At 43.3% G+C, this 24,536-nt stretch overlaps 2 protein-coding genes across 7 annotated transcripts in view; one reads left to right on the forward strand and one right to left on the reverse strand.

Moving 5' to 3' along the window:
- Window positions 1-17,579, forward strand: part of ano8b (anoctamin 8b) — a 43,687-nt gene extending 26,108 nt beyond the window's left edge. For 3 of the 4 annotated variants that reach the window (XM_047587694.1, XM_047587697.1, XM_047587695.1), the window contains exons 4-20: window positions 2,262-2,400; window positions 2,491-2,587; window positions 3,613-3,729; window positions 3,904-4,031; window positions 4,136-4,297; window positions 4,387-4,539; window positions 4,731-4,857; window positions 5,547-5,602; window positions 5,679-5,753; window positions 5,909-6,043; window positions 9,101-9,348; window positions 9,592-9,751; window positions 9,853-10,266; window positions 11,712-11,903; window positions 12,006-12,137; window positions 13,520-13,630; window positions 13,915-17,579. In XM_047587694.1, the coding sequence (XP_047443650.1) occupies window positions 2,262-2,400; window positions 2,491-2,587; window positions 3,613-3,729; window positions 3,904-4,031; window positions 4,136-4,297; window positions 4,387-4,539; window positions 4,731-4,857; window positions 5,547-5,602; window positions 5,679-5,753; window positions 5,909-6,043; window positions 9,101-9,348; window positions 9,592-9,751; window positions 9,853-10,266; window positions 11,712-11,903; window positions 12,006-12,137; window positions 13,520-13,630; window positions 13,915-14,697 (3,229 nt within the window). In that variant the 3' untranslated portion in view covers window positions 14,698-17,579. The remainder of the gene's footprint in view (window positions 1-2,261; window positions 2,401-2,490; window positions 2,588-3,612; window positions 3,730-3,903; window positions 4,032-4,135; window positions 4,298-4,386; window positions 4,540-4,730; window positions 4,858-5,546; window positions 5,603-5,678; window positions 5,754-5,908; window positions 6,044-9,100; window positions 9,349-9,591; window positions 9,752-9,852; window positions 10,267-11,711; window positions 11,904-12,005; window positions 12,138-13,519; window positions 13,631-13,914) is intronic. The other variant, XM_047587696.1, reaches the window with a different exon arrangement.
- A 275-nt stretch (window positions 17,580-17,854) lies between these two features.
- dda1 (DET1 and DDB1 associated 1) lies at window positions 17,855-22,487 on the reverse strand. 3 transcript variants are annotated; one of them, XR_007112964.1, is made up of 6 exons: window positions 22,129-22,487; window positions 21,049-21,129; window positions 20,805-20,856; window positions 20,629-20,696; window positions 19,166-20,531; window positions 17,855-19,048 (listed from the first exon to the last, which is right to left on the reverse strand). XR_007112964.1 is itself a non-coding variant. In XM_047587700.1 (5 exons), the coding sequence occupies exons 1-5, from the start codon at window positions 22,135-22,137 to the stop codon at window positions 20,427-20,429; spliced, it is 315 nt and encodes a 104-aa protein (XP_047443656.1). In that variant the 5' UTR covers window positions 22,138-22,487; the 3' UTR covers window positions 17,855-20,426. The 3 variants fall into 3 exon arrangements, 2 of the variants coding, with proteins under 2 accessions (XP_047443656.1, XP_047443657.1); XM_047587700.1 differs by having other exon boundaries at window positions 17,855-20,531; XM_047587701.1 differs by having other exon boundaries at window positions 17,855-20,531; window positions 20,635-20,696; window positions 22,129-22,481.
- Between the last annotated feature and the right edge of the window lie 2,049 nt (window positions 22,488-24,536).

The raw sequence follows: 24,536 nt of genomic DNA on the forward strand, positions 1-24,536 counted from the left end.
CACTATAACTCTCGTTCCTCAAGTAATGTGAGAAGTAGTTATTTTTAAATGCTACTACTTGAGTTTGGAGGTAAAAGACAAAAATATCTTTGCTGTTCTGTGTTCGTGTGAAATAGTGTTTTCATTTCTCACGGTTTTATATTTAGCTGCAGCTATAGTAGGCGCAGCAGTTCAACGCATCCACGGTGAATCACCGGTGAATCTGCCTTGAAGCCTGGTGGATCAGCACTGCTCCTCTGCTTACGGCTGCAGTGCTGCAGGTTATTTAAAGTTTTGCATATGGTTCAGAGCCTGGGCTAAACTGTGTGGACTATACACTCAGGTTACACAGCTCTTCTTTTGAAAAATATTCCTCAAGGGGAATGGGGGGATGAGCTCGGGGTCATTTTAATCCCAGCCTTGACTTTGGTGTATAAATACTGAGAAATACAATCCTGACAACCAGGCTGGCAGTCGTACCATACTGCATTTCACCTCTATTTGCTGACTGTGCATTTAACAATGGGCCTCTTGAAAACAGCTTTTACCCCATGAATGGAATAGAAATAGACAGACGGCCAGGAGGAAAGATGAAAGGAGGAGAGGAGGTGATGGAGAAGCAGATAGATGAGGAGAAGGAGGAGTGAGGGAAGGTAGTGTGTGTAGGGAGAGGATGGGTAGAGTGCTTTCTGAAAGTGTGCCAGTGGGTTTTAAAAGGAAATGCCAAAGGAAAATGATTTCTGCGTGACCCAATCGCTCTCTCCTCTCCTTCTCTGTGTCTGCACACAGGCCCATACACACCTGCTCTCAGATAGACTGACCTACATTTCACGTGATAGAAACCCAGAAAGTGCTCCATCCTCAAGATCTCCTCCTTGAATAGTCATTCCCTTTGCATAATGAAATAGTTTTCCTGTTTTATCAGCTGTCTGCAGCTACGTCATCTCCCGCACGCCTGGGTTCAGTGGCGGTTTGTGTTTTATTTTTTTAAAAAGGCTCCATTAATTACTCCGCGTGACATAAATATCCGTGTGCTCTTTTCCTACCTGACAAACCATCCATTACTCATTCCTCAGCCGTGACTGGGCAATTTACATTATGCCGTTCTGTTCTGCTGAGTTTCTCTATCAGGTCTGACGGGTATTTGCTAAATTGCATAAACCTAAACCCGCAGCTCGCTCCCTCTCAGCAGTATTGCGCTCTTTTACAAGGTTAGCTTGGTCCACACTTTGCCATTGTCTGCACCTCCACATTAAGACCTCCTCGTATTTGGGGACCGAGAGTGGAAAAGGTGATAAACCGTTTGATTAAACAAGAGAGGGAGAAACTCATTAAGATTCCTGGCTGCACCCCATCTGAACGGCTCTCCAGTTATTGGCTCAGATTACCGAACCATTGGGTTGAACAGATACAGCTTTGTTTGCTCCTCAGAGCTTTATTGTGACGCCGCTGCGCACTAAGCAGTATTCAGCTGTGATACAGTAGCTTACACCTCACTTTTTTGCTGTAATCTATCACAGCGCCGTCCGCTCTTCACTGTACTGCCCCTGCAAGAGCATGAAGCTGCAGGATGGATGGATGTTGCAGACCCACCAAGACTGCATATAGACTATATATATACGTGCACATGTGAGAGCGAGGTGAGCTGACGGCCTGTTGGGAACGCAGCCTGTAGTGCTGCATTATTATCGCGATTTCAGCGCAAGGCCACTGGGAAGGACAGAAAGAGACAAGAAAAGAGGATGATGGGATAAAGGAGGAGGGTGGAGGGGGTGCGAAGGAGAGGAGAGGACTGTGATAGATGTGACAGGGATGAAGATTGAAGGGGGAGAAAAGCAGGAAAAGGAGGAGGAGGAGGAGGAGGAGGGAGATAAAGATGTGGAGGAGGGGGTTGACGGCAAAGGAGGTGAGGTTAAGACATCAGAGGAGAAGGACGACCTGCTAATTCCGGTGTCTTATGCAGCTAGAAAGCAGCTGAGGATTATTTCTGTTGTTAAACCGTCTGAGCGCAAGGTGATTCACTCATCTGTCCAATGAAAAGTCCCAAATTAGAGGCAAATCCCCATGTTTGAGACCTCATTGTGCCGGACAAACGAAACAATTAAAATTCCACCTGACATCGGTGTTCACCGCATAAGACATGACTCTTAATTGTCAGCAGAATGCAGCGGCCCAAGGGTCACTGTCCGTTGCGTCCTGCGACGTGCAGGCAACCGTTAACAAACAGAGACGCAGTCAGAACGGAGCGATGCAGCGGGTAACGTGTTCGTGTCGTCCCGCAGTTTGTTGCGCGGAGCTGAGGAAATGGGACTGAGGAAAGCGGTGAAGCCCGAGTTTGGCGGAGGAACGCGGAGCTTCTCCTGTGAGGAGGACTACATCTATGAGAACATAGAGAGCGAGCTGTGCTTCTTCACCTCACAGGTCAGTGTCACATACATGTGCTACATGCAGGTAGAAATGCCCTAAAACTGCTTTCTGACGCTGCTTTTTTGCTTGTCTTGTTCACTGCAGGAGAGGCAGAGCATCATTAAATACTGGCTGGACAATCTACGTGCCAAACATGGGGAGGTGCTCCATAATATCACCTTCCTAGAAGGCCAGCCAATCAGTAAGCAGGATTACTTATCAAGTATACATTTATTAAGGTATTATTTGGAAATAATAGGTCTTATTGTTTAACAGAGTTCATAGTCTTGACTTTATCTACAGTATTTGCACTCCTCAGAGTTTTCTACATTTCTGCATAAAGATTTCACAACTTCAAAGAATTTCCAGACAGAACACAAAGACACAAAACAGAAATATTAAACTTTTGCATTTGTTTATATGATTACAAGTTACCCCGACCCGACACCGTAGTTACGGCGATAGCCCAGACCCTAAGCAGACCCTCACAGTGTAGCCTGACTTTCACCTCCCCAGAAATGTAACTATGCGTCGCGGTGACACAGAGCGCAAGAGCTTTGATTGGTCCATCCCTGCAAATCTCAGATTGATTGTTTTGTATTGATACAGATGGGACACAACGAGGAAAGATTAACTGGGGAGGTACAGAGATGAAAACATTTGTATGATGATAAAGGTTTCAGTCGCTGTTGTCGAAAGTGAAGCAGGAAGTAAAAGCAAAAATGAACCCGTCTAGCGATCGGGGGGCGTTTTTACAGAGTAAAGTATAAATGGCTCACACTGACGAAGGTTATACCGTCTATGTCCGTCAGCGCCCTAAAGCAAGCGTTAACAGTCGTCTTAAATCTCCTCCATTTGTCCTCAATCTGTCAGACTCTGTAGAGGTGGTTTAGGGCAACATAAACTCTTTTTTTTCCTGAGGTCCTCAGAAAGCTCCTTTGTCCGTGCCTTCATACACGTTCACACTTCCGTGTGTTGTGAAGATCAAACTGTGACGAATCTCGGGGCATCAAACAACACCTTCCAACACCATCAACTTCCCATTAGTCCCATTAACTCGTGATCCTCAACGTTAACTTGCTTTCTCACAGATATGTAATATTGGCTCGTTTTCCCGTATAAACAAAACATTACCTGAGGGGCGCAAACTCTTTAAAGCAGCACTGTTTGTATTTGTCGCTGATAAATTATTGAGTTCCCTCTGTTTCGTTCTTTGCTCCTCTACAGTCCCAGAGCTGAGTGCGAGAGGTGTGATCCAGCAGGTATTTCCTCTCCATGAGCAGAGGATCCTCAGTCAGCTGATGAAATCTTGGGTTCAGGCTGTTTGTGAGAAACAGCCCTTAGGTCAGTTGATGAAAACACACATAGAGAGTACGGGAAACACTCCAGTGTAATCAGAACAAATATATGCAAAGCACTTTCACGTTGCTCCTGGATGTTTGCAGTTTATGTTTCACACTCTGTTCTATGTTAAATAGATGCAAACTGAATCTGTCCTGACTTATGTAAAATATACAGATGATATCTGTGACTACTTTGGGGTGAAGATCGCCATGTACTTCGCCTGGCTGGGTTTCTACACCACTTCTATGTTATATCCCGCTGTGATCGGCTTCGTGCTTTGGATGCTCACTGAGTCGGATCAGGTGAGCAGACACACACGGTTTGTAGCATAAAACATCATCTAAAAAAATGACATCTTCTGATTTACATCACGACCTTGTGCGTGTCTGCGTTCGGGACGCCTCAGACGAGCCGCGACATCTGCTGCGTGGTGTTTGCACTGTTCAACGTGGTGTGGGCCACTCTGTTTCTGGAGCGGTGGAAGAGGAGAGGGGCTGAGCTGGCGTACAAGTGGGGAACGCTGGACACGCCTGCTGAATCCCTGGAGGAGCCACGGCCTCAGTTCCGGGTGAGGAAACTGAAGCCGCTCGCAAATTTCTATCCTCTCCTCTGCTCCTTTGTGTTGTTTCACGCTTTCTCTTCTCTGTGCATCTGCAGGGAGTCAAGCGATGCAGTCCTATAACAGGATGTGAGGAGTTCTACTATCCTCCGTGGCGGAGGCGTCTATTCAGATGGCTGGTCAGCCTGCCCATCTGTCTCCTCTGTCTCTGTTTTGTCTTCCTGGTCATGCTCATCTGCTTTGAGCTGCAGGTCAGTCAGCTATCAGCATCTGGTTTTATAGCGTAGCAGTAGTAGACTTAATGGTAAATACCTACCCTAGTATGAATCATGCAGGAGCAGGACCTCTTTCCTCTGAACCACTTCCAGACCCTGTTTTTTTTTTTTTTTTTTTTCCTTTTAAATCGACTTGTTAAAAAAAGCTGCATTTTTTGTCTCTGCAGGAGTTTGTGATGAGGATCAAGGAAATGCCTCGGCTAGCTCGCTTCATCCCCAAAATCATGCTAGCTATCACTGTGACTGCATGTGACGAGGTGTACAGGAAAATTGCCTGCTGGCTCAATGACATGGGTGAGAGTCAATCTTCCAGACTGATTGTAAATCTACATTCAGAGCACAGCAGAACACGGCTTCCATTTGTGATTTGACCACTGATCCGGCATAACATTATGACCACCTTTCTAATATTGTGTAGGTCTTAACCTGTGCGTCCAAAAACAGTTGTGACCCATCAGAGAATGGACACGGACCTTCTGTCCTGTGGTGTCTGGAAACAGGATGTTGTTAGTGGGGGGGCTTTGGGTCCTGTAGGCTGAGGGGAGGGGCCTCTGTGGATCATCCCACAGATACTTGATCAGTTTGGGATCTAGTGAATTTGGAGGACAGGTCAACACCTTGTACTGTTCTTCATGTGTTTTTAGTTGTAGCCTGTGTCAGGCTGCATCCTGTTGGGGATGGCTTCTGCCATCAAGGAGTGTCATTGCTATGGGGTGGGGGGTGCCTGGTCTGGTCTAGGTGGGGGCTACATGTCTAAGTAACACCTGCACAACTTCCAGTTCCAAAAGTTTCCCAACATTGAACACAGAATTGAGTCACAAGGTGGTCAATGTTATTTACTTCTCCTGTCAGTGGTTTTAATGTTATGCCGGATCGGTCTATTGTGACCTCCACTGATTAGTAACAACTCTTATTTTTACTTTCTCGGGTGGTTCATTGATTTAAAAATAACAGATTCTTCACTGTATGTTGTGTTTCCGCAGAAAACTATAGACTCCAGAGTGCCTATGAGAAAAATCTCATCATCAAAATGGTTCTTGTAAGTGAATCTCCTCATTTCATCATCGCCTCAGAGTTTTCTGCTTAATGACGCCGTGTTTTTCTCCCTCTTCCAGTTTCAGTTTGTAAATTCTTATCTCAGCCTTTTTTACATTGGATTCTACCTCAAAGACATGGAGCGTCTGAAAGAGGTAAGAGACGGCGCGTTCTCCATCAGTAGTTCTTGCTTCCAACATGCGCCTGTAGCCCCCCCCCCCCCCATCCTCAAATGCTTTGCTCTGTCTGCTCACATTCATTTCCATTCGCCTTTTTATCCACTCATCCATCCGTTTGTCCACATGGAAAGATGCTGCTGGTGTTGCCTCTAACGCGGAGTCTGCAGCGGCAGGTCCAGGTCAATGTGCTGCCTTTCATCTCCCTCAAGATCCGGATGTTTGTGGTGTCTGTTCCCTGGTTCTTCAGGGCTTTACTCAAGTCAAAAGTATGGCCGCTAAGTCCAGTCTGAGTGAAAGACCATCAGTTCATTTCTGACCACCTCTGTCCTCGCTTTGCATGCCACTACAAAACTAACTATCAGCCTGCTTTGCCAAAGACATATCCTGGGTTACCTGTTGATTGCATGAAAGCTAAAAACTCCAGATTCCGTCGATTTCATACTTTTATTTTTAAGAATTTTTCACTTTTGGTTTTCCTACCTCTCCATATTTTGGATCCTTGTGGTCAGAGTCTAATACCTGATTAAATGATGCTGTCATCCTTCCATCTTTGCATATGAACATCATTCTTTGTTTAAAATAGTTTGTTAAACGTTGAGACGTGAAGTCATTGTGCATATCTCTATTGGTTTCTTCCTTTCCTGCCGATTGGATCGCATTGTTTTTCCAGTCGCACCTCCGAAACTCGCCGTCTGTCAGATTCTGTTTCACTCTCGGCCGTATTGCACCTCATTGAGCTTGTCATAATCCGTTAATATAATAGCCCCCCCCTCGCCGTCCGATCACCACCACGTCTTGAGTTTTAGCCTGTGCAGACCAGCTTCTCCAAATATTTGTCAGAGTATATTTACATTTCACTAAGTCCTTCAGTCAACTTGTTAGAGCTGCTGGGCAGAAGATGAAGCAAACATGACCTTGTTTCTTGGTAATTAGAGAGAAACTAATTAAGTTAAAAAACTGCCTGTTGGAAAATCAGCGTTTCAATTAACTCTTAATTCGCTCTTAAGTGACTGAAATGAAGCCATCTGGTGTTGTCAGCTTGATTATGTGTCTGACGCGTGGGCGCCGACTGCTCCAGGTAGCTGTGAAGGAAACACTATCTCCTTCTCTCAGTGGACTGCCATCACTGACCGCTGCTAACGCTGGTTTGTTGTGGTTTTGGATTTGCATTCTGTGTTGTACTTGTCAGTGAAAGTGGAATATGGAATATTGCATGTCGGCATTTTTGGACTTGAAGAAAATTGCTTTTGGATTAAAACGAGTTGTAAGTGATTGTAAGACTTGAGGTGCTTGAGGTGTTCTTGAAATTGCAGAAGTTTTGAACAGGAATCTTCAACGTTTTTCAGTCCAAGGACCCCCAAACTGATGGAGAATTGAAGTAGGGACCCTCCTACCTACTATATATGTTCTATATTAAAATTTAAACATGCAAACATGGGGTGACAGATAAAGAAAAATATTGGCGGATTAACTTTAAACATAGCTAAATGTAGTAGGGACAGTGAATCACCAAAACATTTTGTTCTCAGTAGCTGACTGATGGGAACAAAGTGCATCGTTAGCTTCTCTTCTGCTAATATTGCTGTTTGCGTCTGGATTTCACCTGGGGACTGAATAGGCTCTCGGCCAATTGCGGGGAACCTGACAGAGTCAGTGTGTAATATGCGGCCTTGTGATTGGCTGAACAGCTTTTGGTGTGCTTTCACATTGCCAGCAGTCCCGGGTATGACCTGCTGTGTGACAAAGTCAACATTACACATTTAAGTGCAGGTTACTGCAGGTAAACAATGGTGTATTTTTTTTAACGTTTTCAGTTTGTTGATGACCTGAAGAATGGACTCAGATGCAGAGCAGCTCGCGGATCTCACGGTCTTGCCAGTGCGCTGCCATGATTGATAAAAAAAAAAAGTGTGCCATATTGCTACACAAGCAGTATATAAACACAGTCGCACATGCATTTCCTGATCGGTGCAATTTCCTGAACATGACGTAGGGCATATTCACCAATGAATTGATTAAAAAAAATGGGCAAAAATCTCTGCCCTTGACAGATCGGCCTCTTATGTGAGTTTTTGAGCTGCTTGCAGCCCTGGAGCTTCTACGATGCCACAGTCTGACAGGCGTCCAGTGACAAAATCAAAATGTGACAGGCAGGTACATCAACGTCATCACATAAATAAGCACGTAGACATGGCATTCCTGTTCACATCGAAGCCGAGCCAGTAAAATCCTGCGTCGATGCGGGTTTTTTGTTGTGAAAAGGGCTTTAGATTGTATAATGGTATGCTTTTGAGAAAGCTCCCATATCTCTGAATGAGTGAAGTGTTGAATGAAAGATGACATCTTCATTTATGGATACATGTTCATGTGTATTTAAAGAAATTTAAAATTGTGGGGGAAAATTAAAAAAAAATATATACATAAAAATGTATAATCAACCAATGATGATTTCCCCTGTTGAAAACCTATGGTTTTGAATGTTACAGGACAGTAGGTCAAAGTTGAACCAAAAAGTCAATATGCAAACTCATGGATGTTTACAGCAGACCGTTGCATGATAATTTTTCCTGTTTTGAGAGCCTGGGGGTTTGTTTAAAACCGATTCAAAGGCCTGACAGTTCGTATTTTCCACAAATATCTAGTTCACTACAAGGTTATTACAAATCTGTACTTACTGTGGTAATCTGCATTTGTTCTGCCAAGGAGTGTATCGCTGAAAGGAGCCGTTCTTTTCCTCACCGCTGCAAATGCTCTTAAAATAAGTTTTCATGGATTGCATGAATATTCTCAGTCATCCAGGTCAGAGGAAATAATACAAAGTCATCTGTGGACTTTGAGTCCATGTGAGTTGCAGGTGTGCGCCGCCCTAAAACAAACCCAAACTGCCCACCAATCATTTAGAGAGAGATGAAGCCTCGTGCAGGATGGTGAAACATCTCAAACAGAAACAGCTGCATTCGTTTTAGATGTGCAGCTTAAATCTGTGGCTGCACTGCTCCCTGTTGGCTCTTTGAAACATCTAAAACTTCTGGACGTCACTGACAAATTAAATGTTTAATGCACCGGGAACCGTTCAGCTGCAGTTTTTCTTTGCTGTGTGATTTGGTTGGGGATGTAGTTTTCACTGATTTGATGCATTATTTCTGTGAGGGTGAATCCGGGTCTCCCAGGTTTGTGATTTCACCCTCTCCTCTCTGTCTTCCTTCTGTCTCTATCCACCTTTAACTAACTACTTTTAAAATGCTTTTCTTGGATGTTTTTTTTTTTCTTCTTTTGCTGAGCTCTCTTAGTGTCGTGACTGTCCGACCCTCTGTCTTTGTCAGATGCTGGCCACTCTTCTCATCATACGCCAGTTCCTTCAAAATGTGAAGGAAGTGCTGCAGCCTTACCTGTACGAGCGCCACAAGCTGGGGGATCTCACGCTGAGAGCCGTGTGGGACCTGCTGCTCTCGGTGCTGCAAAAATACGCCCGGCTGGCGGCTGGAAAAGCCCAGGCCTCCCCCACTGACCAGACTGTGCCGGGACCTGGGCTGCGGGGTACCAGGCCTGGAGTGGGGCAGCCGGAGAGAAGGTCATTATTTAAGCTCTAAAACAGTTAGTAAAAATGAGGTTTCATGGAAAAAAACTCACAATGATATCTGCGTGTTTAATTCACACCAACAGACCCACTCAGGTTCAAATAGGAAGCCACTTTATCTTCCTCTGCTGTTGTCTGCACACTGCATGCTCTTCTAATTCATGTCTGCTGGACGTTGAGTACACAGACCGTTGGATTTGCTGACCGCTGACTTTTGTCTCCCTCTTCTCCTCTCAGAGAAAAGAAGTGTTTGAACGGGGGATGTGGAGTGCCTGACGAGGAGGAGGGCGGTGAGAGGGACGAGGCCGACAGCGGGAGGTTCAGTGAAGGAGAGACGGAGGAGGAAAGTTTGATCGACTGCGGCTTGAAGCTGAGGAAAGTCAGCTTCATCGAGAAGGTACATTATGTGGTTATAGTCTGTACAACTTAAATATTTTTTTAAGAAAGCATATATAAACTAAAAATTGTTAGTGCAAATCGTTTGTTGGTGTTGTTCAGGTGGACAGAAGGCCAGTCTGTAGTGGACCCCCCATGGACAACAGTTTCCTGGAGGAGGGGAGTCCCACTATGGTGGAAAAGGGCATGGACCCTGCTTCTATGTTTGAAATGTGTGATGAGGACGATGATAATGGCATCCACGATGTGAAGGACTCGAGTGGGGGCACGACTGAGGCAGTTAATGCTGCTGCTGGTGCCACTGCCGCTGCCGCTGCTGCTGCTGCTGCCGGTAGCTCCGCCCCGCTGCCTTCTGGGTCCGAGAGCAGCACGTCAGTACGTCACAGGAGGAGAGGCCGGAGCGTGGAGAGGGTCGAACCTAAAGCGAAGAGAGAATCGTGGATCGATCCTCCTGCAGAGCGAGAGAGCACCACGCTCACTCAGGCTGAGATGGAGAGCTGCATGCAGACATACGCTGTAAGAACTGCAGACCAGGCTTAACCTCCGCACTCTGCACAGCTGAAATCTGAACGCTCTCAGACACTGTGAGCTTTTAAGTTTCAGCATACACGTATTACACAGTGGTAGTCAAAGAAAACACTGCATAGTCTACATTATCGACTGCCACGTCTCATCTGCTACTACTTCTCTGGACACAATGCAAACAATCAGAATCAGAAAAACTTTATTCATCTTTATTATCACAGAGGGCCAATTAGGAGGGCAGAGAGTGGCACATAAAATTAAAGAGCAACAGAAGAAATACACAAAGGTGGGTGGGAAAAAGCAGCATATTGTGTGCCCTGGCAGGCCCGCTGCCAGTAACAGCATGAGTGGCTGCTGTGGAGGCAATGAGGCAGAAGTATCTATAACGAGTCAAGATGAATGGTAGTAAATATGAAATAAATATGAAAATGTAAAAGAGATAAACTCAAAGTCAGACTCAACTTTAGCATTATTATAAACAAGCTGCAATGACCATCTGAATACATACTGAGCAAGAACAAAAACAGAATAGAATAGAATAGAATAGAATAGAATAGAATAGAATAGAATAGAATAGAATAGAATAGAATAAACCTTTATATGGAGAAATTGCAGTTTGCAACAGAATACATGACAAGAATACAGAGTGGACTGTGTAAAAGATAAATAATAAGATAAAAATAAAGATAACAGAATTCAGTAATAATATGCAAGTATTGACATATATACAAAAAGTATTGGATTGTGTCGTTTTTTTTGCAGAAACAGCCAAAATGTAAAAACTTGACAAATGCATGCAGGTAGACAATTTAATCCTTTAACCTCCTGAGACCCAACTTTTGTTTGGAATGCATTTTAATTTCTTTAAAATAAGATTAAGATTTTATATTGTTTTCATTATTTTAATGCAAAAGCAGAACTTGAAATGATGAAATCCCAACGTCCTCTAACGTGTACTTGTAAATTTGTTAAATTTTCATGTCACATCAAACTAGAAAAGTAAATAAGCATAAATAAATGTGTATTGACCCTTTGCTACCAGGCCATGGCAGAGAAAGTTTCTACTTATGAGAACAACAAGTCTAAATGAATCAGAATAAGCTGCAACAAACCTTTGTCCCCATATGAGGACGTTGGGTCTCAGCAGGTTAAAGGTTTCTATTAATCTAACCAGAGAAGAGTTCTACATATCGTGACCTCTGAGTTGTAGGTGGTTACTTTCAAAGAGAAACAGACAGAAAATAACCACTTCCTTAATATGATGTGACTAACACATTATGTTGCAGAAGGCTATAAATACTATATGACAGATATACAAAGTTAAAAATGCATTTAGTTATCTGTGAACGGAAATACATGTTCCAGCTAACAAACTGCAGACTTCTGTTTGTTCTCACTTTGAGCTGTGGTGTTATTGTCCACCTCGTCCCTCGTAGGACACCTTCCAGGACTACCAAGAGATGTTTGTCCAGTTCGGCTACGTGGTGCTCTTCTCCTCCGCCTTTCCTCTGGCCGCCATGTGTGCACTCATCAACAACATCATCGAGATCCGCAGCGATGCCTTTAAGCTCTGCACCGGCCTGCAGAGACCTTTTGGAATCCGAGTGGAGAGCATCGGCCAGTGGCAGGTGAGAAATACCCTCAGAGCCGACACAGGCTCGTGAATTCATTCGTTCATTCATTCATTCGTTCATTCATTCTGGTGACGTTCTTATTTTTCTCCCTCACAGACTGCGATGGAAGCCATGGGCCTGATTGCCATCATAGTGAACTGCTACCTGCTCGGTCAGTGCGGTCAGCTGCAGCGTCTCTTTCCGTGGCTCAGCCCTGAGATGGCCATCATCTCCATCGTCATCCTCGAGGTAGCGCAGCTCGTTCCTGCTCGTCGGCCTCCAGTTTGCTGAGGAGGCCTTTTCAAATTTTTTTCTCTGGGCTCCAGCATTTTAACAATCACTCTTTTCTTATGAGCCAGCACAAACTGCATGCTAATCAGAAGAGGTGTCCGGTTGTAGGGACAGGGTTTGTGACTTTTCTACCTGCAAAGCCTTGGAGGGGATGTATATACAGATCAGCCACAACATTATGACCACAGACAGGAGAAGTAAATAGCACTGACCATCTTGTGACAATTCAGTGTTCTGCTGGGAAACTTTTGGACCTGGTATTGATTCATGTGGATGTTACTTAGACATGTAGCACCCTCCCATAGGAATGACGCTGCTTAATGGCAGCAGACACCCCCAGCAGGATGCAGCCTGACACAGACACACACAAAAAAGGTTTTAGGAACAACTCAAAAAAAACATGAAGAACATGAATTTCACTAGATCCCAAATCCAAAAGGCATTTAAAAAAGGACTGCAGTTGTAGAGTTCAGTTCTTCAAGTTCTGAGCCCTTAATGGTAATTAGTGGTACCACTTTCTGGTTCAGACTTTCCTATTTAAACCTCAACTTCCCACCAGTCTCTTAGAATTAAAGAAGATGAGCGGCTAAACATCTACTCAAGACCCTGCAAGTCCAGTCCTTTTGTATTACCATGACCCAGATGACTGAGAACTAGATCCCAAACCGATCAAGTATCTGAGGGCTGATCCACAGATGCACCTCTCAATCCCCTCAGAAGGTCCATGTCCCTTCTCCGATGAGTCACAACTGTTTTGAAGGCACAAGGGAAACCTGCACAATATTAAGAAGGTGGTCATAATGTTATGCTTGATAACTGAACACACCAAAATCTCTTCAACAGATGCTTCACGTTATTACACAACTTTTAATTAGCTCATCCTCACAAAACACACTGAAATAAATGAACAAGAGAAAATATTTTAGATGAAGATGTGAAAAATGTGTCTCACAGCATCCTATCGAAAACAGCTTTTTAATACAGACTCGAGTTTCCAACTCGTCAGTCTTTGGAAGGAGCATGAACAGAAGGACCGAAGCTCCCTCTGCTTGTAACATATTTAGACACTACTCCTGTCAGCACCGCGCTCCGTGCCTGTCTATATTCAGAAAGAGGTAAACAGCCCGCAGCCCTGTCTTGGCCTGGTAAAGAAGTCGAGCCTGACTGAAGGATGATTTTACAGGCCAAACGTTGTTGTGCAAGAGTTACTTCACCTAAAACCTATTGTGAAGGAACACTGTGGCCTAATTCAGATTGTCTGATTGCGATTCCACTGTACAAGTAGAAATTCATTTCATAATAGCTTGATTGACTCTTTCTACCTGCCTGTCTGTTTGCAGCACTTTGCCATCTTCCTGAAGTACATCATCCATGTGGCTATTCCTGACATTCCTACGTGGGTCAGTGAAGAGATGGCTAAACTGGATTATCAGCGGCGGGAGGCCTTTAAGGTAAAGGACGTGGCTGCGTGCTGCGCGACAAACAGGAAAGACCGCCTCAGTAACTTTCTGATATAGTGCAGCAATGCAGATTTCTACAGGAGATAAATAAATGTATAACTCCGTTACAGTAATAACAATAAATACTGCACAACGCAGAAAGCTTGTAGTGGCCCCTGCTGATTCCGACTATTAAGGGATTTGTTAGGCGGGTCCCACTGCAGAGTTGTAATAGTTAGCTCCTCTAACGCTGATGCTAGTGAACACACCGTGGGAATGTTTCTCCTCCTCTGCAGAAGCACGAGCGGCAGGCGCAGCAGCATTACCAGCAGCTGCAGAGGAGGAAGAGGGAGGAGGAGGAGAGGCAGAGGCAGGCGGAGCATATGGCCCGCAGAGAGAGGGAGCGGGACGACGGCAAAGGTGACTCATCCGGGGATCACCACCACGACAAAAGTCACGGCAGCAAATCACGTTCCGGGGGAGGAGGCGGGGGAGGAGGGGGAGGAGGAGGAGGCGGAGGAGGAGGAGGGGGCAGCGGGTCGGACAAGCCCAAGAGGCCCAGCTCCCTGTTGGCCAATAACAACGTGATGAAGCTGAAACAGATCATCCCGCTGCAGAGCAAGTTCTCCTCCGGCGGCGCCCGCTCCCCCCAGTCGCCCACCGGCAGCGAGCCGAAGCTGCCCGGCTTCCTGAGCTTCAAATTCCTCAAGTCGCCTGAGAACAAGAAGGAAGGCGCCGCGGCATCCGCAGCTTCCACCGCATCCACCAACACCACATCGACGGCATCCTCATCGTCATCTTCCTCATCATCAGGTAGCAGCTCTCAGGAGCGTTCTCAGTCACCCAGCAAAGCCTTCAACCCTGGGAAACTGTTTAACTTTGGGAAGTCTGAGGGGGGAGCGTGCGTGAACGGGGCCCCGCCGCCCAGGCCCGGGGAGGGATCATCATCACAGGCATCCGAGAGGCAGGCGTCGCGGTCCGACTTGAACGGCGTCCCAGACGAGATCCCCTCTCCCGGAGGGGAAGGGTCCGAGAACGGACATTCAGCGGACTTGGACGGGGGTGGTTCTAAAATCTAGCAGCTCCAGGGAGAAAAGAAAAATGAAAATACAAAAAAAAAACAACCTGTCTTTGGTTACATCTCATCTGAAGAGGTGATGTGATGTCAAAGTACTTGAAGCAGAGAGAGGGAAGCTGATGAGAGATGGCGGTTGTTTTGGTTTGCAATTTTGCCGAGAGACAAAAAAAAAAACAAATAAGCCCCTCTATCATGAACGAATAAAAACACACACTCCCTTACACACACACACACACACACACACACACACACACACACACACACACACACACACGATTCTTCCTTGTCTGCAATACATAAAGAAATGCATGAGCTGCGTTTCTAATATTTTTAAGCCTTTAAAACAGAGAGCTGTGTTTCTTGATTTCTTCTAGTCAGCAACTGTAAGCATCTCGGTGGCCTCGCACGAGGACATGACGACCTGTTGTGGAGGAAATAGATTAAAAAAAAAACTTACACGGTGGTATGAAAGGATTACAGATTGTACATGAGAGTGTTTTTAGCCGTCACAACACAAGTGATCATTAGATATCTGTCTCATTTTTAACTGTGAGGAACTCTTGGGCCCTTCACTTTTGTACTGAAGCGAAAAAAACAGAAAAAGCAATATCAATCAGTGTTTTAATAATTCTTATCAATCATCACATGACGGCCCCCTTAATAACCGTCCCCGGTATATATCACCAGCTTTATTTTCAAAGCAGAGGTGATCTGTCCAGGCTCTGTGCACCCTCCCTCCCTCCCTCCCTCCCATCCCGTGGCTTGAAAAGGCAAGCTCCCAAAAAAATGAAAAATAAAATAAAATAGAAGTAGATGAAGGTGATTTTGAGGAACTGGAGCATGGATGCCTGTTGCGCGCTGTTCTCCATCCAAGCCCGTAGAGCGCCTTGTAAACACAGATGGTGCTTCATTCCGCACACTCAGAGCCAGACTTGGCAAAAACGAGCATGAAGAGTGAAAGAAGTAACATTTGCACTAAACCCTGACGTCCCCGCATAGAAACGCGCCTCCCTCTCTGACACCAGCCTGCCTCATGACATTATGCAAAAGCTGGATTTTTTTTGGATTTTTTTTTTATCCTTTCATTCAGTGCGTGCAATTTTTTATAATAATTTCTTCTTATGCTGTTGATGATGATTTTTATTTTATTTTTTTTTTAACCCAAGATGTGCATACAGTACTGGACAAAACATTACGGCACTTCAGAGGAAGATGCATTTCATAAAAACAAAAATTGCAGTTTGCAGAAATTTTTATTTGGACAAACGCTTTTCTGATGTGGCCTCCCCCAAAAAAAGGAAACAGTTTTTGATGCTCGTGACTCCAGGATGATTTCGAATAACAAATCTGAACATCTAAAAGTGCCTAATACTAAAGTACTGCATTATAGTCTGTATATTCTGTTTTACTTCGAAACTCTCTAGCGCGCTCCTCGAGCACTCGAGCATCCACCATTTACACCACATTTGACACCACATCACATCTGCACGGTCCCCAGAAATATCGTTGAGCTCATTTCTATTCATGACCTGAACACTGGACCCGTAACATCCGTCAGTAGTCGTGGGTTTGCAGCAGAGGCAGCCGGGTTTGAAGTGCGTGGCTGCGGTTTAGGGAAGAGACATGCATTAGGTTAGACTTAGAAAAGTTCCAGAGGCCGTTGCACTGTATTATAGTGAAGAGACAGAAACATTAACTATGCATTAACATGATTTCACCTCTGGCAAGGGTTTTGGCAATAAGAGTTGAAGATCTAATAGCAACCTCCCCGTCCTCTACTGCCTCTTTTTCTTTACGACCCTTCGTTTTTTTGTTTTTTTTTCTTCCTGTCAGCTCGATGACATCTTGAGTCTCAATCCACCCTGACCTGCAGTGAAAACATCAATAACGCCTCCATCCGTCGGCTGTTTTGTGGTTGCAGAATGTGCAGGCATATTTTATTTTATTTTATTTTATTGTTGCTTTTTTTGTTACCTTCCAACAGACAAAAAAAAAAATCACAGACAGGCAAAAAGATCTCACGTCAGACATTAAATGCAATAAGGTATAAAAAAAAAAGACAGGACGTCAATTTGTGTGCACATGGCATCATTTTACTGCCTCAGTTTGTTCTTTTTTTTTTTTTAATATATATATATTTGGAAGTCTGTTCCTTTTAAGGGTAAAATGAGAAGTGCAAGGCTGAGAGAAATGTAATATCAGCTGAGATCAACAACGTAGCCGAGCGTAGTCTCTAGAAACCCTTTTAATCTTGCATTTGGATTTCAGGGATGAATGACTTGATGCAATATAGTCCATTAGTCACCACTGGAAAATGTGAGTAGAGAGGATGAGGCGGAAGACGGCCCTCATTCAAACTAAACTTTATCGAGTAGGAACTGATCACTTCTTTCATCCTTGCACTCGTGGCAGCAGCAGAAATATTTGGCATGCTAAAAAAAACAAAAACTAAAAAAAAAAAAAAGTAGAGGTCTTTGAATAAGCATTAGTAGAAGTAACATATCTCGCACAGCTTTGTGTTTCACTGAAACCATGAAACTGAAACAGCAGCATCACTGTTTTATCGGGCCGAGCGCAGGCATCCCTCGTATTAGGACAGCAGCTCAGACGGCTGAGGCTCATCACACACCTCTAATCCACCACCGGGAAAGAGTTTGGGCTTAACTTGGCTAATTTTAGGAACATGAGTCTGATGTGATGTCAGTGGGAAAAGGACTGATTCAGTAAAAGTTCTGGGTTTAGAAGAGTTTAACGTGAACAGATGAGATTCTCACCTCAGCTACATTAAGACCCGACCCTAACCTCAAAATTAAAAAGACATTTCCATGGAAGCCTCACTTAACAGGACATCATACGCTCTTCCAATGTACCACTGTACAAAAACAAAAAAAAAAGAGAAAAAAAAATCTTTTAAAGAAAAATACTGGGAAATGGGACTATTTATTTCTTTTAATTTATTTTGTCATATTTTTGTAAGACCTGGAAAATAGTTAATAAAAACTATTTCAAATGCATTTCATGAGTTCTGGTGAGTTTATTCTTGACAATCCAACATTTTGCATGTTTTTTTTTCTTCTCACTAATGTTAAAACTCATTCTCTCTCTCTCTCTCTCTCTTTTTATATATATATAAAAATAACCACAGTACCACATCACAATAAAAACCCAGTTTCCATTCCGGTTTTATTTGAGCAAAGCTAAAAAGAACACATCTGACCTAACACACATGAGACGGGGGAGCAAGGCTTCGGGTGTTGAACGTGTAGAACAGTCTATCTGAGCAGAAGCATAAAGTGGTTTTTTACGCTTATAAAACTAAACAAAAACGGTATTTATTTACACAGTTGGTGGGAAGATGACTGACCACACTGTTGACCCACACTGCAGCATCAACTGATAAGGACAGGAGGCTCAGACGTGACTCTGCTGGGCAGTGATAAGAAAGAACGTTTTTTTTTTTTTTTTTTTTTAAAAAAGAAAGTAAAGAAGCTTTATCCAGTGTTGCACAGTATATGACACCAATAAACACTGAACCTTAAGAACAAGGCAGGATGGCGACTGCACTTTGCATGTTAGGGCTGAAAATATAACACCCCTTTTACAACCCCCCCATGTTGTGAGCATGATGACGAACTGTAAGGCCTCTAGGCTAATACCTCCCAACGCCAAAAACCCCTTAAAAGTTTTTATTACTGGTTTCAGGAATATAAAAACCAGCCGCGAAAACAGCAACATGCACGAAAGAGAACGCATCCACTCAGCTCCGGGACTCTTTTACTTTCAAGAGTCATTTTCTATCACATCCATGGACATGTATTATTTTACAAAAAAAAAGGCAGACACAGAGATACTCCATTGGATAAACTAATTCTGGTACTGGTAATTATTTACACACACAACACAATGCATTCTTTTTCCCTTTTCCACACATATATTCTTTTTCTTCACTATATGTGCTGTTTACAAAGTTGTGCAACTGAAAAAATGCTTTCATACGTTTTATATTTCTCCTTCTTATTCTTATTTTTTTTATTTTTTTAAACATCTTTTGGTGAAAAGAAAAACAAAATCTCATTCTCACTCGCCTCATTTAGCCAGAAGGTGGTGCTAGATGTAAAAAAAAAAAAAAAACACTTCTCAGACACGATGTTTACCCTAGAGCACACGTCCCAGAATAGAACGCAGATATGAATATTCATCATAAACATACATCTACGAGGCCGGGGGGGTAGGGTTGGGTGGGGTGGGGGCATCAGGAAGAGTGGTTTCTACTTTGTGCTGTTCTTCACAGTGCATCCTCGGTGTCCGCTGATTCGGAAACCAGGGAGAAATGCTGCATTGCCCCCGTGTGGCTGCAAAGTGGGCAGTGAAACTGAGTGGGTGGGCACTGTGGCTGGCAGGAAGCTCATTGCCATACATATCCAATATTAGTTATAATAATAAAATTAAAACGGTAACAAAACACTCACAGGAATTCAGAACGGGCTTCTCCGGGCGACAGAAGGCTACACAGGGCACGAGTAGTGTCTGACTTTATCTGCCACGTCCGTCTTTCTCTTTTTTTTTTTTCCTATTCATTCACCTCACGCACACACACACACACTCACGGCTCAGCATGCATAAACACACACACACACACACACACTGGCATACTAACACCCACAGGGAATAGCCAGCATAATAAAAACACCAGGATACGGTTCCCTCTCTGACAGCGACTGTGCTCCGTCATCATTTCTATGCACATGATCTTTACAAAATCAATGGCTGCTTTGTTGAGGGGGAATTTCCCTAATTCTCAACAGCGAGTTCCTTGCAAGTAGCTTTATCATAATCACTATGTTCTGTGTTTCAGCTTTAAATTATATATATATATATATATATAAAAATACTGTTTAAGCTTGAATTTCTAGTCTCGGCCACAGTGAATCCAGGTGCCTTTCACTAGATGCCACTCAGACTACATCAACAGTTCCACAGCGGGAAATATGTAGAAGATGCATCAGGGTGATGTGGACTCTGATTCACAGCCAGAGTATTTGTTTAATGCAAATGAAAGAAGAAGAGGAATTCGGTGGAGAGAGCTAGAGGTTGCAGTTGCATTAGAGTTACAAGAGGACGTCTTTGCTCAGAGTTGCCAACAGAAATCAAACGCCACAAATTTTTTCTATGAACGAGACCTTTAAAATCCCAAAGTTATTTATGACATGTACTTTAAGGGCAACAACGTAAAAGCTACAGGCAACGCTCAGATTTTTCCTCAATTGTCTCATTTGGTTCACTGTTTGTTGTTCGTGTCTTCAATGTTTTCTGTTTGTTAAACAATCAACGTAAAGCTATTAACCCTGCCTTTACTTTTTCCACACAGAGCCGCCTTCGTGAGCCGAGGAGGTTTTTTGGAAGGACTTTCTGGATTAAGCATCAGGTGTTCAACAAACACATGTGTATATTTGCGGACAGAGCGATAATGTTGGAGTTCTGCGTCACTGTAACACGCACAGACGAATGTATCGATCGACGCATCGACTGATCGAGCATCCGTAGAAAAAAGTGGCAAAAACGTCCCTGTTCGTGTAGCGCCAGGATTCACAGCGCGCTGCAGAATGAGCCCAAGTCTTAATTCAAGGAGGATTATCCTTTGTTTTTCTTAGGGTTTATGTTGGCTATAACCTGTGTTTGCAAACATACACATTCTCTTTCTCTTTCTCTCTCACACGCACACACACGCACTTATGAGTCCTCATTCATCTCTTGGCTGTCTGTCCTGGCGATCTTCCTCGGGGGCGCTGGGCTGTCCCCCTCACCTTGTTCCTGTTCCCTTTTCTTTGCTGCATTCTGCTTGAAACAAAATATTACACATTAGTCAATTTATTTACAGTCCTGCTGCTGAAACCTTAAAAAAAAATATATATATATATTAACTTGTTCTTACACTGACCTTCTTGTCCCACTGCTGATGGAGGTAACGCAGGAGGATGTTGGTTTTCTCTGTTACAATAACTGTAAGCAAACACACGTATGTTTAAGGTAAGGGAGCTAAATAATTTCAGTTTAACCTCTGGTAATAAACATATAGTGAAACCGTCCGCTATTAAATTGTTTACTTACTCTGTTCAGACGGGTATTCACGTGTTGGAAGGTACACAGAGGGTCTACGGTTCTGCACAACAAGTCAGAAAGAGGTTATAATAAAATTTGTGCCTGCTCCTCTTTGCGCACGCTCTTTCTGTGTAATTGAATTTTACAGAACAGGTCACAGCATTCGTGGGAAGTGTCTGTGTGTCTTACACAGACACATGAGCAAATATTTTAGTCAGCTGTCAAATAATAAATGTTATTACAGGCTACTTACAGATGCTTTACAAACAGAGTCTGCATGAAACCTGCTGAAGTTGCTCTTGTTGTAGACGGGGAGTCCTTTCAAGAAATCAGCCTGAGGGGGAAACAGTGAAGTGAGGATTAGACCCTAAATCTCTGGTTTGTGCTTTTCAATCATCCTGCTATTAACGTGACCCTAAAGGTTGCAAGTGTGGAGTCATCTTTGCTCTTTTACCCACAAAAACCCTCCCTTTAGAACGGAGACTACTGTTTTTTACCACAGACACTGCTGCTCTCCCCGTAACGTCCCCAGTAACCTCCCAAGTGGATGTGATAACAGCAAGTGGTTTCAAATTAGCAATACAGGGCTGGTCAGCTAAGAGTTCAGATCGATGGGCGGCTTGGCCTCGGTAGTAGGGATGTGCACTTCAATCCAGAAATATCGATGTTTTCCAACCCTGGACGTGTGTTATTTTTATCGATACCAAGTCCACTTTTAGTTTTATGAAACCGAATCTGTAATCAATTCAAAAAAAAAAGTAAAAAAGCGTGAAAGATGGCGCACAGGGACAAGTCCCCACACCTGAGACAGACCTACATGATGGATTCCTTTTCAAGAGGCAGGCAACATCCAGGTATATTAAATATATACAATATATAATATACAATATATAAACACAGTTCTAACCTAAAGACCACTATGTCTGGTTCAAAAAGAATTACATCCAAAATCAGAGAGAGACTTAAAAGAAAAAATAATAATAATGTAATTTGCTCAGATCTTCAGATGACTTAAATATGATGTTTGGCACCTTATTTAATCATTATACAGAGGTATAAAATGTTTTTTTCACACTTACATTCATAAATATTGCTTGTAAAAGTCCTAATTTTTCATATACACGTCTAAAAAATATCAAGATCGGTGTTGCTTTGTATTGGATCAAAAGGGGAAAACAACCTCACATCCCTGCTCGGTAGGTGGATACCACCAGCAGAGGCAGGTGTGGCTAGCAGCTAACGAGCGGCTACTCAGAGACGTCATTACCATACGTCCTCTGAGATCGGCTGTGCGGCAGAAACTAAAGCTCGAAGCTCGGTTTGTGAGCAGTACCTTCTCCATGATGGTGGCAAAAACTTCTAACGTCGAAAACGCCGACCGGTGGACTTGACTTGGGAGTCTGTTGTGCTAGTCGTGATGGCCGCTGTAGCTTACAAGCTAGTTAACCGGAACAGCTGCCCTCGCCGGTCCGTTGGGGGTAAACAAACAGCGAAAAACCTTCACAACCAGGCTGATGCTTCCATCCTATTTCCCGGTGTCCGCGAATAAAATGTGAAACTACACTCATCAGAAAATAACCCAGGTTCGCATTGCACGAGTTCACAAAGATGGGTTACCGCAGGACTTTTTCAGCTAGCATGACGGCTGGACGGTAGCGACGCTTCCTTGGTCACGCCCCCTGACAGCACCCGTTGGCTGACACTCGCTCCCACGTGGTAGTCGCTTGGGAAAATAGCCAATCGCTGAGCAGAACAGAATGTAGCCCCTCCCTCCGGAAGTCAGGGGGTCAAACTCATTTAGTTCGGGGGCAACACACTGCCCAGTTAGTTATAACACTAAGATTTGCAAGATAACAGCATAGTAACAACTCCTTATTCTTTCCATTTGTTTTAGTACACAGAAGAACAAGTGCATTATAAGAATGTTTACATTTAATATACTATCCTGCAAATAAAAATGATTATTTTTTAAGAATAAAAAGTGCACTGTGGGCACGTTGCTGTCTGCTGTTGAGTCCCGTGTTGTGTCCTGCCCACTTCTCTGACTAAAAATTCTAGATTCGATCATTTATTGTCATTATGTATGTGCATAAAGACATTTATGTTGTGCATATTTACTATGAACACACAAAAAAAACATATACGTATAAGTAAGTCAGAATGGCGGGGGTGGAAGAGATGTGCATCTGTTTCATGCTGGAGAGTTGAATGTGTGTGTATGTGTGTGTGTGTGTGTGTGTGTATGCAAGGGGGTGATTGAAAAACTGCAGACTTGTATGTAATTTGCACACTTTGCATCTTCATGCTGTGGGCCAGATCAGACCCACAGGCAGCCCACAACACCCAGACTTTAATACAATCTGGGATTTTTAAATATTATTTATTTTATTCCGTGTGTCTTAGCTTTGATTTATATGTATATAAAACTTTAAGCTTGAATTTCTAGGCTCTGCCACTGTAAATCCAAGGGGCTTTTACTAGACTACATTCAAAATATACCAACAGTTGCTAACAAACGCTTCCAACAGCAAAAAATGTAGAAGACACATCAGGAGCTGTGGACGCTGTTAAAGAGACTTCTGGCTGCATGCTGTACGTTTGACACCTGTGCTTTAAGTGTTAAGTGCCTCATGGCTGCATGTTGGTTAAAGTAGGAGATTCAAATAGATGAAAACATGTAATAATAGCTTCACAAGGAAAGAAACAAAAAAACATGTTCAAGTTGATTTGTGGGTATGTGCCTGATGTCCCTAATGTGCAACCTTTACATGCACTACAATACGATGGTATAGTATTATCATTATGAATATATCCTGGTCTAGAAAAATCACAAAATAAACTTTGAATAGATGTAATTTGTTGCAAAAAAAAAAAAAAAAAGAAAAGAAAGAGGGACCCAAACTGTAACCGGCTCAGTGGGTTTGGTAAGTCCTGTGATTTCTGTGTCTTATCTCTTCGCCTCTTTGCAAACTGTTTCATAGCAACAACAGCCATGGCAACAGCCACAGCACCACGCGCCCTCTGATGCTGATATGATGGAGAGTGAATATTTTTTGCTTTTGTGGAATATTTGTTGGCAGTAAGCTGAGGAGATTTGTGTAAACCATTTCAAATATATATCTATATATATATATATATAAAAGAGGGTGTTGTGTAAGTCTTTCAAAATCGGTTTTGCACAATGTTGCACACATTAATGAGTAAACCGTATTACTTCAGGAGAGAAAATATTACAGTAAGAATGAAACTGAGACACGCAACAGTCTTAAAAGGTCAGATAGATAGATATTGATCCAGCTGACGTTGTCTCTTGATATCAGGTTTTCTGTGTAAGAAAAACTCTGACCCTACATGCAAACAGAGAAAAAGACAATGAAATAGATAAGAGCTGATGAGATAGCAGGAACAGGAAAAATCAAGTTGGTCAGATGTGCAACTCTTAGTTTGAACCTTTGTCTTCTTCTTCTTCTAATTATTTTTATATTATTATTAGTTGCATATTATTAATAATAATAATAATTAGGAGCTAGTTCCTTCGCCGTTTTGCCCTACCTTCGAAAATATATCATTAAAATAAATTAATTAAAAAGTATCGTTAGCATTATTATTATTATTATTTTTAATTATGCAAACAAGCCTCTTTCCATTAACGCATCCGCTGTAATCTCACGCCACGCAGCACCAGGGGGCAGCTCCACACACACGCGGACTGATCCAGGAGGCTCAGTCGCACCAACTCTT

This window comes from Mugil cephalus, chromosome 6 (assembly GCF_022458985.1).
Source record: "Mugil cephalus isolate CIBA_MC_2020 chromosome 6, CIBA_Mcephalus_1.1, whole genome shotgun sequence".
Lineage (NCBI taxonomy): Eukaryota > Metazoa > Chordata > Actinopteri > Mugiliformes > Mugilidae > Mugil > Mugil cephalus.